Source organism: Urocitellus parryii, chromosome 6, assembly GCF_045843805.1.
Source record: "Urocitellus parryii isolate mUroPar1 chromosome 6, mUroPar1.hap1, whole genome shotgun sequence".
Classification (NCBI taxonomy): Eukaryota; Metazoa; Chordata; class Mammalia; order Rodentia; family Sciuridae; genus Urocitellus; species Urocitellus parryii.
Window position 1 is genome coordinate 89230280 of NC_135536.1, and position 14542 is coordinate 89244821.

At 45.9% G+C, this 14542-nt stretch overlaps 1 protein-coding gene across 1 annotated transcript in view; it reads right to left on the bottom strand.

Moving 5' to 3' along the window:
* Positions 1-241: 241 nt before the first annotated feature.
* The window catches only part of Ehd4 (EH domain containing 4), an 89989-nt gene continuing 75688 nt past the window's right edge, over positions 242-14542 (bottom strand). Inside the window, exons 5-6 of the mRNA XM_026392017.2 lie at positions 9782-9946; positions 242-3872 (exon numbers count right to left, since the gene is read on the bottom strand). Coding sequence (XP_026247802.1) covers positions 3336-3872; positions 9782-9946 — 702 coding nt within the window. The 3' untranslated portion in view covers positions 242-3335. The remainder of the gene's footprint in view (positions 3873-9781; positions 9947-14542) is intronic.

Genomic DNA, 14542 nt, shown 5'->3' on the forward strand with positions numbered 1-14542 from the left:
GGCTTTTAACCTCTCAGGTGGGGCTTGAGCCTCCTCTGTCCCTAGCTGAATGTTCCATGTGGGAGTCTCTCCCTACAAAGAGGATGCAGGAAGAGTTGAGGGTCACAGGGATGGTGTGGAGAGGAGGCACACCCTCTCCCTGACTTCTCCATCTCATTTCAAAATGGGTCCAAGGAACCCACACTTCCCTACTAAGACATCAGGCAACATCCAAACTCTAGAGTCAACAGGAGAACAATAGTGATTTTTTCCAGAAGTTTATTGATCAATAGACTGTCTCTTATTGACAGTTCTAAATAAGATTTAAAAATATAGAAGCGTTGTGCATTAACTGCATTGGTTAAGTGACATGTAACCTGATACGCTCTTGAATGAGGCCATTTACTTGAATAAACTCAGTGGCTATCTGTCCTAAGAAGGCTATTCTTCGGCTACATTCCATGTAGGAAATGAACAATAAAATGCTTTCCTTAATTTCACGATTTATCTTGGGTATCACTCTGGGCTTAATGGAGCGGGTCTGTGCAAAATGGAAAGGTCCAGGCACAGGTGCAGCCATGAGGCAGGGGGTGTCCTGCCCTGGGCAAGACATTTCAGGTGCCCAGAGAGGGGGCTCCTTGAGGAGACCTAGCAGAAGTTGGAGAAAGGTCTGCAGCTAGGGACAGTAGGGCCAGGGTTCTGTAGGGCTTCTCCAGAGGCTCTGATGAGGCCAGGGGTTGGGGGAACAAAGGAGGCATTTTGCTTGTCATTCCATGCTCAGAGCAGCCTGATCACCCATGCCCATGACATGTGAGAAGTCAACTCAAGGCCTGCACCTTGTGGGAGGAGCCACAGTCCCAGAGCCAGATGCCATTGCTACACAATGACAAGGGTTCAAAAGAGAAGAGTCCAGCCCCAGAGAAATGAATGGCCCTTGCCAGTGAAATGTGACCCTGCCCCAGACCATGCAAGCTGCAGCAAGCTTGAAGTCTTGAGAGGAAAGAATTGATGCAGGCTGCTTGCCTGGGGAGTTCTGGTGAGTCTGACTGCAGTTTCTCCACAGTGAGGCCCAGCAGGCCTGCGCTGGCAGGATTGTAACTGGAAGGCTGATGTTGAGAGGAACAGGCTGAAATTTCCACATACCCCCTAAATCAAGACTGTGGAGGTTTATGTTATATGAGAGCATACACTGTAGAAAGTAGGGCTTCAAGATTCATAGGTTTTCTTCGGACTCAGGAAGAACATTAGATAGTTTTAACATTCCAGAGACCTTTGTGCTGGTCCTGGGTTCCAGCGAACTTTTTAGGGTGAATAGCTTCATGTTGTGAGAATGTATCATAAAAAGTGGACAAGTTATTTCTTTCTTCTTTTTTTTCTCAAGAACATCTCAGGCACCAGTAGGGGCAGGACTAAGGTGTGATCCTCTTCCACACTGCCTTGAAAAGTTTCCTTCTGTGGAGAAACTAGAAACCTCAGCCTGCTGCCCCTTAAACACCTCTGTATAGATACAACCTGGATGAATCTACATGTGTGCACATTGACAAATTTAAAAAATACTCACATGACGCATATATATGTATATATTTGTTTATATACAACAACTAAGCAAAGTTAAAGAAACAAGGCAATTCTGAATGAAAAGTCAGCTCTCCCTGGCATCTCCAGGCCTCTGGACAAACCAACTCTCTTTTCAGTCTATCCCTGGTGGCCACCACCCTTTGCACACCTGGGTGGTCCTTACCTTCACAGAACTATCTGCTCATACTACAGTACTGGAATCATAATTTTTTTTCTTCTATGTATCAATATAAAATTGCTCATTCAGATTAAAAATATTATGTAATTACTTCTAACTGAATTATTTAGAAAGCAAACTGGGGTGGGGGGGTATAGAAGGTTAGCATCTGAACAGATGCTTCCCCAGAATCAGTATTTTCTCTAAAATCTGCAGTTCAGATCCTGATGTCACCGGAGGCAGGTGACAGGGAAAAAAAAGAATTTTTTAGAAGGCTCATGGTACTGTTTTGATTTCATTCATTTTTGGTGTTGGCAGGGCCCATGCCATGTGGTCATAACTATTTTGTGACTCTTATTACATAAATAGTGTTGAAAGTCACCTGCCTCCTTGTGCTGTGGCCAACAGAGTAGGTAGGTGGCAGTGGGAACTGACTACCTCCATCTGAGCCATGCATCTGAGCGAGTGGCCTGGAAAGGTTCACTCAAGGACTTGGGAAGACCCAAGAGCCAATGGAGAGGTAAGTGGCCCAATCCTGCCTCAAGACCGGCATTCACAATACGACCACATGGTCTTTGAGTAAAGGTTTTATATGAAAGATTTCTGTATAAAGACTTTTTATCCTGTAATAAAAACAAGAGCGGAAATAAAAATGCCTATTTTCTACAAAAATAGAGTCTAACCCCGATAGATCGATCTCTTCTCCCCCACAGCCCTTGGGAACATTCAGTGGTTGAGAGCCACACTAAACAATGAGAAAGGAGAACCGCCTCTTTTCCTCACTGTAGATTATGTCTGATAAATAGACTTTGCTACAACCTATCAGGCAAACTGGTGAGAAAAACTAATCCGCAGACATCAACATGACCTGAACTGCAACTAGAGGCCTTGCCAGAGGTTAATAGAGGTTGTGAGCTCCAAATTCCTAACCACACACAGCTTTCTTGGGAGCACCTGGAGGGAGGCCTGGCAGGGGTGGTCAGTGGGTGCTGGGACATGTGCCCTGCTGGCCTGGCTACCTGCTCTGCTGGGGCCCGCAGGAGGGATGGGGGCTCACAAAGACATGGGGCATCAAGCCTGGGCTTCTGTCTTCTCTTTGGTAGACAATTGGAGAAAGCAGAAACTCTATTTCTCTGCTCTATTTTTTTCCCCACTCCAAATTTAGCATGAAACAAATAAAATAAATGAGATCATCTTTGTTGCCTCCTGGTGCTCTTTGAAGGACAGATGGGTGCTGCTGCCTCCGAACAGCCCAGTGCAGCCCTGAAACTCAGCTGCTCCAGGTGACGCCCCAGGACTCTTCCCCAGGTACCTGGGTGCCCACCAAGCCCTTGCCACGTTTCTCCAGGCTTCTGAGTACTTGGGATAATTTCCCCTCTCAAACTTTCAATGTCATTATCCATCCCCCCCACGACTACCCCCAATATTTTAAGAGAAACTCAGTGAACTTTAGAGGTGAAGGAGGTCCAGTGACTGCCCTCCTGTCCTACAGATGGAGAAACTGAGGCATGGAGAGGGCAGCTTTGCCCAAGGTCATTCAGCACGTCAGTGGAAGAGCGGGTCTCAGGCCCAGGTCCAGGATTCCCACCCCATACTTCCCACCCCGATCTGCGACCTGCCTTCAGTCGGCTTTTGGCAGTGACTTCCTGTGGGAGGGGGGCACAAGGTGGGGTGGCAGGCTGTTGGGCAGCTCGTAGCCATCGAGCTTGATCTTGATGAGGTGCTTGGCCAGTGCGAACTCCTCCTCATCTAACATGCCATCGCAGTCACAGTCTGCCAGCTTCCAGATCTTGCCCAGGACACTGTTGGGCAGCTTGGAGGTCACCATCTCCTTCTTGGCGTTGACTCCTGATATCTTGCCATTGATGGGTGAAAGAGTGTAGAAGAGCTCATCATAGATGGGCTTGTCTTTGGCCACTACCCACTCCTCCTCGTCAGCCCCCTCCTTGGCCCCCTCCCCGTAGCCCTGGTTGAAGGGGCCCTCAGTGGTGCCGTCGAAGGCACCGCCCTGCACCAGCTGTGTGGGCATGCTCAACTCCTCCTGGCTGATGAGGCTCATCAGGGACGAGATCTTGTTGCTCAGCATGTTATCCACAGCCTCGATCAGCTTGGGCTTCAGTGAGTGGAATTTGGTGAAGTCGTAGTTCTCAAGCTGCTCCTGCAGAAGGAGAAAGCACAGACTTGGTGATGTGCTCAGGGAGAAACAGGCGGGGGCAGCTGGAGAGAGATGAGTTTCCCTTTAAAGCAAACTTCCTTCCATGCCCTGTGCTATTCCAGAGCTCTTCTCTTTGGTGGGGTTCTCATGTCCAAACTCACCAGACACAGGAGTGTTTTTTGGAACAAACTGCAAGGATGCAGTGTGGCTTTTTCTATAGGAGCTAATCTCTGCTGTTGGCTCCAGGAGTGAAGCAACTCCCCCAGGACTTTGAAAAACTATCTTTTGCCCTGCTTTTTAAATTTTTTTTTCTTTTGGTGATACTGGGATTGAACCCAGGGATGCTCTGCCACTGGGTTATAACCCAAACCCTTTTAACTTGCGATCAAACTTGTGATCCTTGAGCCTCAGCCTTGCAAGTAACTGGGATGACAGGTATGTGCCACCATACCCAGTCTAGAAATTTTCTCTCTCATATACCCTGTAACTGAAATCATACCACACTGTTAGGGTAACACTTGTGTTTTAAATAAATAGCATGTCATATCTTTCTGTGATATTAACGTTTACATAAACTTATTCTTTTTCTTTCTTTTCTATTTTTTTGGTACTGGGGATTGAACCTAGTAGTTCTTTACTACCGAGCCATATCCCCAGCTGGTTTTATTTATTTTTTTATCTTTATTTTGCTAAGTTGCTGAGGCTGATCTCAAAATTGTGATCCTTCGGGCTCAGCCTCTTGAGTTACTGGAATTATAGGCATCTATCACCATGCTTGGCTTAACTTTTTCTTTTTTTCTTTTTTATACCAGGGATTGAACCCAGCGGTGCTTAACTACTGAGACACATCCCCAGCCCGTTTTGAGACAGGGTCTTGCTAAATTGCTTAGGGCTTTGCTAAATTGATGAGGCTGACTTTGAACTTGAGATCATCCTGCCTTAACCTCCTGAATCCCTGGGATTATAGGCATGTGCAACCATGCCCAGCAACCTTATTCTTAATAGCTATACAATATTGAACTGTCTAACAGGGCTATTCTTCATTTACCCTGTCCCCTGTGGTTGAATGTGGAGGTTGTTTGCAAGGAGAATAAAAATGCTTGTCTCTACAGTGAGCGGCAGGGCAGGAATTCTATGCTGATATTTGGAAGGGGAGCCCTAAGTTTTAGGCTGTGCAGGAGGTAGAGTTGGAAGCTGAACAGCCTGGCAACTTCTGAAGAAGAGCCTCCCCATGGCAGCAAATGCTGTGCCACCAAACCCCTGCTGTGCTGTGCTGTGCTGAAACCCAAATGCGGCCTGCATTCTATTCTGAGCAGTTAGGTGATGCAGCCCTGTTATCTAAAATGAATTCTGGTTCCTGTGTCCTTCACCCTGACTGGCAGATAAAAGTTGCCAGCAAGTCACTCCTAACCTCAGCAACAAATAACGCTGTCAGTGCTTTGGATTCCTGCTGCCAATATCTTGGTCAGCCCAGGAGGAGGAGCAAGCATCCTACACAAAAATCCCAGTGCTGCAGGGGTAAACAAGTCTGGATTCCCCTGGGTGCACTAACGCCTACCCTATTCCTCATCAACGAGCCACAGCTCTGAGCACACAGAGCCCTTCTGTCTGGTGAGCGAATGTGTGAGGGCGATGACCACCCAAACTGTCCATGAGCCTGCAGGATGTGGATTCTGATGGCAACTGTCTGGAGCACTGGCAAGGGGACATGTCACATATTTGCAGGGATGGCCAGGAAGCAGCAGCAGGAGTTACACTCCTGGCACAAAGGAAATAAACCTTACACTCTCATCCCCGTGATTCCCTCAGGCCTGACAAGAGATTGTGGGGTACAAGTTACACCATCATCACCACTGCCCTCCATCAAGATGGGTCTAAAACAGAAGTCTTTTATTGGGATGACCACATGCTGGAGAATTTGAGGATGTTCCCATCAACAACTGTGTCCAACAAGCCCGGAGCCCTGAAATTACTTCTTCGCAAGAGACCAAAGTCAGTTTCCAGCCCAGTCGCCACCTGGTTATCTCTTATCCACTCTTTCCCAGCATTACTACAGAGAAGGTCAGAGCAGAAGAGGATGGCTCTGCTGCCCCCTGCTGTTGAAACATTGCCAACTCATCAGCTGTGGCGTCCAGAAGGAAGACAACTGAGTCAACAAACAGTAAAGATGGTGTTTCTAGTGCTCTGCTCATTTTGCAATAGTGGCAAATCTGTGCTATAGGTCAGGTTCCCTCTGGAAAAGGTATGGGGAAGATGCAGGCAGCCTGACAAGGTCACAGAGCCGGTCCTACCACCAGAGGAAAGCCTTCAAAATACACATTCGACTCACTGTAACACCTGAGTCACCCTGACCAGCCTGTCCCTGAGAGGAAGGGAGAACAGAGACCTAGAGCTGGCTTTGGAATGTGGTGAACACCTATTTTGTATAGGATGAAGACTTGGGGACAGGAGGCACTAACCTACATTCATGGCCACTCAAAACTTCCTAGCTGACAGCCACTAGCTTGAAGCCTCGAGTGACTGTGCTCCCAACAGGCTCCAGGCCTGCCTCATTCCCTCATTCTCGGATGAGACTGGGTGATCTGATCAGGACACAGCTGGCTTTCCCAGGAGGAATCTTCTTTGGGTTTTTGGGCTTTCCTCTAAAAATCCCTGGTCCTATAAGTGAAAATCAAGGTTTGGTCAGGGTCCAAGGAACTCACTTCCTTGGAGCCTGCTATGATCTGGCATTATAGCAAGAAATGCACATCCCAACAGTGGGCTTTGCTGCCAAAAGCTTCACTTCCAGCCATAGTCTCAGTGGTGAAGACTAAATTATTTTATATATGTATTTATTTATTTTTCAGTTTTTGGGGATTAAATCCAGGGCCTTGCACATCCTAGGCAAACTCTTTCCCAATGAGCTATACTCCTAGTCCTTTTAAAGTTTTGAGACTGGGTCTCACTAAGTTGCCCAAGCTGACCTCAAACTTATACTCCTGTTGCCTCAGCTTCCTGAGTAGCTGGGATTATAGGTGTGCACCACTGTGCCTGGCTGAAGACCAGATAACTTTTACCTCCATTTGTTCATTGATTTCTTCTAGGGGCCTGGAATAGTGCTTGGCCATAGTAGGCTTAATTGCTACTTCTTGGATGAATGAATAAATGAGTGAAAAGGGAAGCTGTCAGGGTGGGGTTGCTTGCTCCCAGTCCCAGGGCACTCAAGGGCCCATGAAGGTGCTAAAGCATTGACATGGGGCTGGACACACAGGCTCTCAAGTAACCCCCATATTCCAATATTCTACAGCTTTGAATAGGCATGGCTACTCCCAATGTCAAGGTTTCCTCATTTTCTTTCCTAGTATTTATCCTTTTGCCTCAGCTCTGGGAGGCCTGGGTGACCTCTCATCTCACCAGGCCCAGGCCAACTGTGTCTCAAGTAGCTGTGGTCCAGAATCTACTCCTATCTTGTGGGGCACACCAGGGGCCACAGGAAAGGCCCCAGAGGGACTCACTGGAGCCTCAGCATCTCAGGAACAGCTTCTTTGGGTGGTGGGGTGTTATGGCAACCTTGTTAGGCTAACAAGCCACAAAGGCCCCTGTGAGGCCACCACACATCTTGGGTACTTCTTAATGACTTTTATTTATGTCAAGACATCAAGTTCCTTTCCAAACTGAAGTTCTCTTCCGAAGCACCCAAGAAAACTGCTGTTCTGCAGTTTGGTCATGGGGTGCAGGCATAACCCAGGGAGGGCTGAGAGGGGAATTTCCCAGGAGACTACTTTAATAGGACAGTTCTCAAATTAAACATCTCGTGACCAGAAGAAACCCAATTCATGCTGTGAGGACGGAAATACCTATTTCATTGCTGGTAGAAAAAAGAGATATTTCTGTAATTATTGTAAAATAAATATAGCCTGATTATATTTGAACGATCATATGCATGGAGTACTTACCTGAACCCAGGTGTAGAGTGATGTTGCTCAAACAGTGAGTATGAACCCCATCCAGTGTGTGTGAATTATTATTATTATTTTTATATTTTTTTAGTTGTAGGTGAACATAATATCTTCATATGTATTTATTTATTTTTATGTGGTGCTGAGAATCGAACCCAGGGCCTCACGCATGCGAGGTGAGTGCTGTACCACTGAGCTACAACCCCGGCCCAAATTATAATTATATTTATTTATTTATTTTTAATAAATGAAAGAAAGAAGGAAGGCAGGCAGGCAGGCAGAATTGGTGAAGAGGGCATCATTTTTAAAAATTTAATATTTTTAGTTGTAGATGGACACAATACCTTTATTTTGTTTATTTAGCTTTTTTATGTGGTGCTGGGGACTGAACCCAGTGTCTCATGCATGCTAGGCAAGCGCTCTACCATTGAGCCCCAGCCCCACCCCAGTGTGTGAATTATTAAAGCTTACGTTGGATTGAAACTTATGCTCCTGCCACTTGCTAACTCTTGCCTCTGCTGTCCACTGTCCCCTCTCTCTGCCTCTCCTCTTCTCCCCTCCTGAATCCACCAACCTTTGTCCACGTTCTTACTTCAGTGTTGTCACTTTCCGTGACTGGAGACAGATGCACCTGGTAGTCTCAGGACACAGTCAGTATGCAGGTGGCCTTTGGCCTATGTAGTATTTTTTGAAAGTCTGAGCCCAAATTTGAAAGCCAGGTGATTTTACATACAAATCCAGTTTTCTACTTGTCTTAAACCATCTAGACCTGTATTCCCACATGGCAGTGACCACTGGGCTGGACAGCATGTCCCTGTGGTGGGTGGGCAGTCACTCTCCCCCACCATGCTGCCTGACAAGCTCTTGCTGCACTTGCAGAATTGTTTTCTTCCTTGTACAGACAGCCCTCTTGGAAGCCACACCTCTGTCAGGTGTGGAGAGACAGAGGCAGAGAGGGCAACATGATTCCTTTGCTGGCCCTCTTTACCTGGGCACAATGCTAACTGGTGGCTGCAGGCACTGAGTTTGTGTCAACTGCTTTACAGAGAGGACTAAGACCCCTGTGCAGATGAGGCTTACCCTGGACAAGAATGTGGCCAGTTTGGCTCTGTAAGGACTGTCTGCACCAAAGCCAGAAGGGGTGCCCTGCACAGGAGGACCCGTTTGTCAAAGGTCACCATGGGGCAGTGGATACACTGGTTGTGCCTGCAGCCCCCATTGTAGTTTAGTTGGGGCTGCCCAGATACAACTCAAGAGCAGCTCTTAAGTCAGGCCAAAGTCTGCCCAATACTAGCCTTGTGGAAAAACCCTCGCTGGGTCTGTAAAGTCCAACTATGTCTGCTGAGCCCCGTGGCCCTGAGTCTGACTAAGCATATAATCCCACAGTGCCAGCAGGGTGTGAGGAGGGTAAGGTGACCTTCAAGACTACTCCTAGCTATGACTCCCTTAAAGTTCTGGGATTCTGAAAAACAGGCATCACCTCAACATTAAAATTACCCCCTTGAGCTGGGCAAGGTAGTTGAAGCCTGTAATCCAGTGGCTTGGAGGCAGAGGCAGGCTCAGTAAAAGCAAGGTGCTAAGCAACTCAGTGAGACCCTGTCTCTAAATAAAAAAAAAAAATAGAGCTGGGGATGTGGCTCAGTGGTTGAGTGTCCCTGAGTTCAATCCCTGTACACCCCGAAAACTGAAAAAATTACCTCCTTGAACACAGTTTAGAATCCCTGTCTTGTTTTTTTTCATGTGAGCTTCACTAACCTTTTGCTATATGTCCCCTTCTGTTTAAATGTTCTAGAAGGCAGACAATTTCTGTTTAATTCACGGAAGTCTATCATTATGGATTATCATAAGGAGGATGAATTCATTACATTTTCCTTGGTGCTAAACCAGGAGACCTTCATATATCCTCAGCAGGCAGCTGGACAACATGGTACTGCGTCTCACCCCTCCCATGACACTGTAATGGGCTCACAGTACCTGCATTGTCTTGACCTCAGGGAAGTCCCCCGCAGATATCTGGTATTCCCGCTGCAGCTGAATGTAGATTTCTGGTAGCCTGCTGATGAGTTCTCGCTTCTTGTTTTCCTTTCCAAATACATTTGGCATCTCCTTCTTCAGGTAGCTGATGATGTAGGCATGCACCTAAAAAGGAGATATGTCAGTGAGGATGTGCCATTCAGAACTGCTCCAGAGGAGGCACAAATAAGACTGCATCTTACATGCATCAATAATACATAAGGGACACCTACACAGAGCCATGTTCCTCAAGCACAGGAGGGACGAGAGGCGGGGGGAGCAGGGCTGTCTAAAGGGGGTGGGAAGATCCATTCAGAGCTCTGGAGAGCTGCCCTGGATGACAGATTTGAGATAGTAGAGGCGGGGCCAGAGCCACAGGAATGGATGGGACCACCCAGGGAAAGTGAGCAGAGAGAACCCCAGCATCAAGGGCCAGGTAGAGGGAGAGGAACTAGAAAGATTGAGAGGCAAAATGTGACAGATAAGAGCTGTGGGACACCAGATCAAGGGAAGAAAGGACCTGAGTTGGACCTTGAAGAACAGGTAGGATGTATGAGGGAGAGAAGAGGTGAGCCAGCCCAGGTAGAGGGAAGGGGTGTGCAGGGAACAAGCTGGGGCAGCGTCATGTCTGTATATGGTTTGGAAGGTGGGGATGGTGGGCTGCATCTAGACTATTCCATGGATGTCAGGAGCCAGTGGAACTTAGGAGGAGGCTCTGCTAACCTGATGATTGTGCTAATGATAGTTCTGGAGGACAGGCCAGGCCAGAATAATGCTGTGAGCCACCTGCTTCCCAGCTGGGCTAGTGACGCTTGGCTGGGGATGGGGTGAGGCCAGGTGGCAGGTGGCAGTTCTAAAATACATCCCCCCAAAGGACTCGGGGAAATTCCCGGGCTGCAGTTCAGTTGTGCCTGAGGGGCGGTTCCAGGGAACCATCAAGGTGGGTTGGAAAGAGTCAAGTTCTGGTAATTTACTAGGAGACCTAAGGGACAGTTTCACGTGGAGCCTGGGAGCATCTGGAAACCAAACTACAGACCAATAATGGCTGACCTGAGTCCAGCGAGCAATGAGATGAGAATGCCTACAACCTGCCCGGGACAGTTTAGATGCTGAGATCTATACGGTGGCAATAAAGTCATTTCTGTACAAGACCAGCTGCCTGACCAGGCAAGATGGCAGAAGCTCCCTCTGGGGAGAAACCTCAGGAGCATGAGGGGGAATCTCCAGAAACTCTGATGACCAGGAGTGGATTGTTCAGGGCTGCCACCGAGGGGGAGGGAATCTTGCTGAAGTGCCCTGTTTGCCCTGTCACACCCTTGCTCAGCATTTCCACTCTTCCACTGACTTCCAGCTTCAGAACAGTAAGACGTGCTCATTACAAAAGCTTTCTTTATAAAGCTTGAATTCTACAGAGCCATTTATAAGTCAAGTAAATAACTAAAATAAGAAAGGATGAAAAACAGAGCAGTGATTATGAAAAGAAAATGACTATGTAGCTATGGAAAATTCAATTAAAATGAAAGCAGACTTCACTATAATCTTGTGGAAGAATGAAAATTAAATAAAGGAGCTAAGTGGATACATTCCATAGCTTAGCTGAGAGTCTCTACTGTGTAAGGGTGCAAAGTGGGCAAGGGAAAAAACATTTTGCTAAGTTTTGAACACCAATGAAAGCGCACAATGCCAACACGGGCGCACAAGACCACACAAAGCTAACTAACCTCGTTCTGTAGGAAGGTCAACTTAACAAGCACTTGCTGCACTGTGTGGCTATTGCTTAGGATGTAGGTTTGGAGTGGTGATACTAAACCTCCCTATCACTAGCAATCTTGTCATTTACTTTTCAATAGCATTTATATTTATAGTATCATTTATTTAATATTTATGGTATCTATTTAATATTAATATTAGTTATTTAATATTAAATACATATTTAACATTAAATGCTTATTTAATATTTATAATATTTACAAGATTCTTAGAGATAACTAGAGAAACCCAAAGTTTGAGGATCCTTTATTAGAATTCTGGGCTTTAACTGCATTTCTGAGGATATGCTGAATAAGGGGTAGACCAGCAATCTCCTCACCTTCGATGGACAGAGAATGCCTGGCTCAGGATGGATGGGGCTGGGGGAGCCCCACATGACTTGCAGGGGCTGTCACAATTCACTGGGGAGAACCAGATGTCCTTGCATTTTGTCCTTGGCTGGACCTTCCTGGAATCTCTGGGCTGGGCCAGTAGATACCTTTCCCTTCTGTGCTCAGGAATGCCTGCTCTGGAGCCAGTTCCAACGAAGGCAGGAACCCCACAGCTGCTTGGCCTCCCATCTACAAGGGCTTCTGACAGTCCCTGCTTTTGCAGAGATTAGGCCTGGGGCAGCTGCCAGGGCTCTGAAGGGCTCCCCATGATCCCTTGGTACCTACTCTGTTCTGTGATCTCTCTCTCTCTTAGCCCCTGATTAGAGAGAGATGGACATTCTGCTCCTGAACACTGCCTGGCTCCTAGGGCCTAGTTATGTGAACTGAACTCAGGTGATGTGTATGTGCCATGCCTCTCTACCCACTGACTAGTGCCTTAGACCTCGTGATATTTACTGGCTGATGACCCATACTACTGGACAATGGGCTGCCCCTCATGCCTTGACACACCTTGCAGCAGATCTTGTGCCAGGTCTTAATTTCCTCCTCCTCCTGCTTGGTACTATTTGAGTCATGACCTTTGAGTGACCTGTTTATGCTGCTCTCAGATCCAGTTTGCACTTCTAGGAAGTTCCCTGGCCTGTTCTGTAGAAGTCTCCTGGCATGCTGTCTTTCTGTGGCTGTCCCCGTTCTGCCTTCCCTGGGTCACCCTAAGACAATAACCCAGGGTCAGATTCCATGCATGGGCCCCAAACATAAAAAGTTCATCAAGCTACATGTAAATCATAACTCTGAGAACCACAGAGTATTGAATCTGGAATGGACCCTCTATGTCCAATTTAACTTCTGCTTCTAGAAAATTCATATGAGTTCTTCAGGATCACATAGTTAGTTGGAAGATATAGTTTGACACAGGCACCCAACTGCCTCATTCCTGTCCTTACAGAATTAATTATTTTCTGTGGTTGTGAGTTAAAAATTTTACTAAAGCTGTTCAAAATATGGAATTCAAAATAAACTATGTCCTATAGAATGACAGTTTGGAAAACTGATTTGGGGTTTGATTTCTGATGGTTTTTGATTCACTGGGAAGCTTTAGATAGGCCATTTTCTTAACCTTTGTCCACACTCCAAAGAATAGTTAAGTCATTAGACATCAGAAACAAACATTAAAAAAGAAAAGAAAAGAAAAGAAATACCACATAGGAATGTAAGACTGCAATCTTGTGACAGAAGGCAAACCGTCATGTTCTCTTCTTTTTCCCCTTCCCTTTTTCCTCTTCCTCTCTCATCCTTTCCCCTCTTTCTCTTATAGTACTAGGGATTGCATCCAGGGATACTCTACCACTGGGCCATACCCCAACCCCTTTTTATGCTTTATTTTGGGATAGGGTCTAAGTTGCTGAGGCTGGCCTTGAACCACTTCAGCCTCTAGTCACTGGGATTATAGAGGTGAATACTATTGTGCTCAGCGTGTCTGTCAATTTTCTAAAGACGCTTGGTAAACATAAGGGACAGGTTAAATGGCTCAAATCCAGTCAATTTCAAATGCTCACTCCTGCCCTTCTATGTCTATCTCTTCAGATAAATGCTGGACTGAGGGTCAGAACTGGCAACGGTCCCTCTGAAACAAAGGAGGAACAGTCAGAAACCTTCTGTTCTTTATATCAAGAGAAAACTAATAGATTAGAAGGGAAATAGAAAAGAGCTCAGAAAGCGGAGAGAGAGGAAGAGGGAGAGGGAGACAAGCAGTGTTGGAAGACCAGGCTCAGGCACTGCCACTGCTGCCACCTGCTGGACAATTTGAGGGGAGCATCTGATCTCCACCTCAGTTTGTTCATCCACCCACCTATTGGAAAACATATTCATCTCAGTTAATATGAAAATAAGAGATTATGTGTCTGAATACTGAAAAAGGAGTATAAATTTTACTTGTTATTAATATTGGCCAAAGGCCAATGGCTGAAGGGGTGGTAGTGCCAGAAAAGACTCCTGGCTATTTAGTTCTTACTGAATAATTAATAAATTTGTTCTATTTGAATAACAATGTGATGAATTTGGATTCCAACTGCCTAATTCATAAGTGAATGACATTGACCTCTAGGGGTTTGTAAATAGTCTTATATTGTTCAATTCATTATTTTTATTATATAAAATTAAAGTCCCAAGTTTTTTTTTTTTTTTAAAGCTCCAAGTCTTCTAATGATTATGACTAAATCAAATGGATCAAAACAATAACTTTTCTTTAGGCTAATAATTCAGCGAGTAGAAAGGAATTTCCTCCACTTTAAATATATGTGAATCTATAGGGGCTGGGGATATAACTCAGTTGGTAGAGTGCTTGCCTCGCATGCACAAAGCCCTGGGTTCAATTCCTAGCACCACCAAAAAAAAAAAAAAAAAAAAAAAAACAACTCTAAAAAACATATGCCTTAAATGTATGTGAATTTATATATAATTCACATATAACTTTGATACAAATCTCAACAAATGTGTCCAGTGATTGAGTGATTGTGTGTATGTCTCCAAGACTAAGAAGCACTACTCAGGAGAGGTACTGGCTGGATTCACCTGACATTGG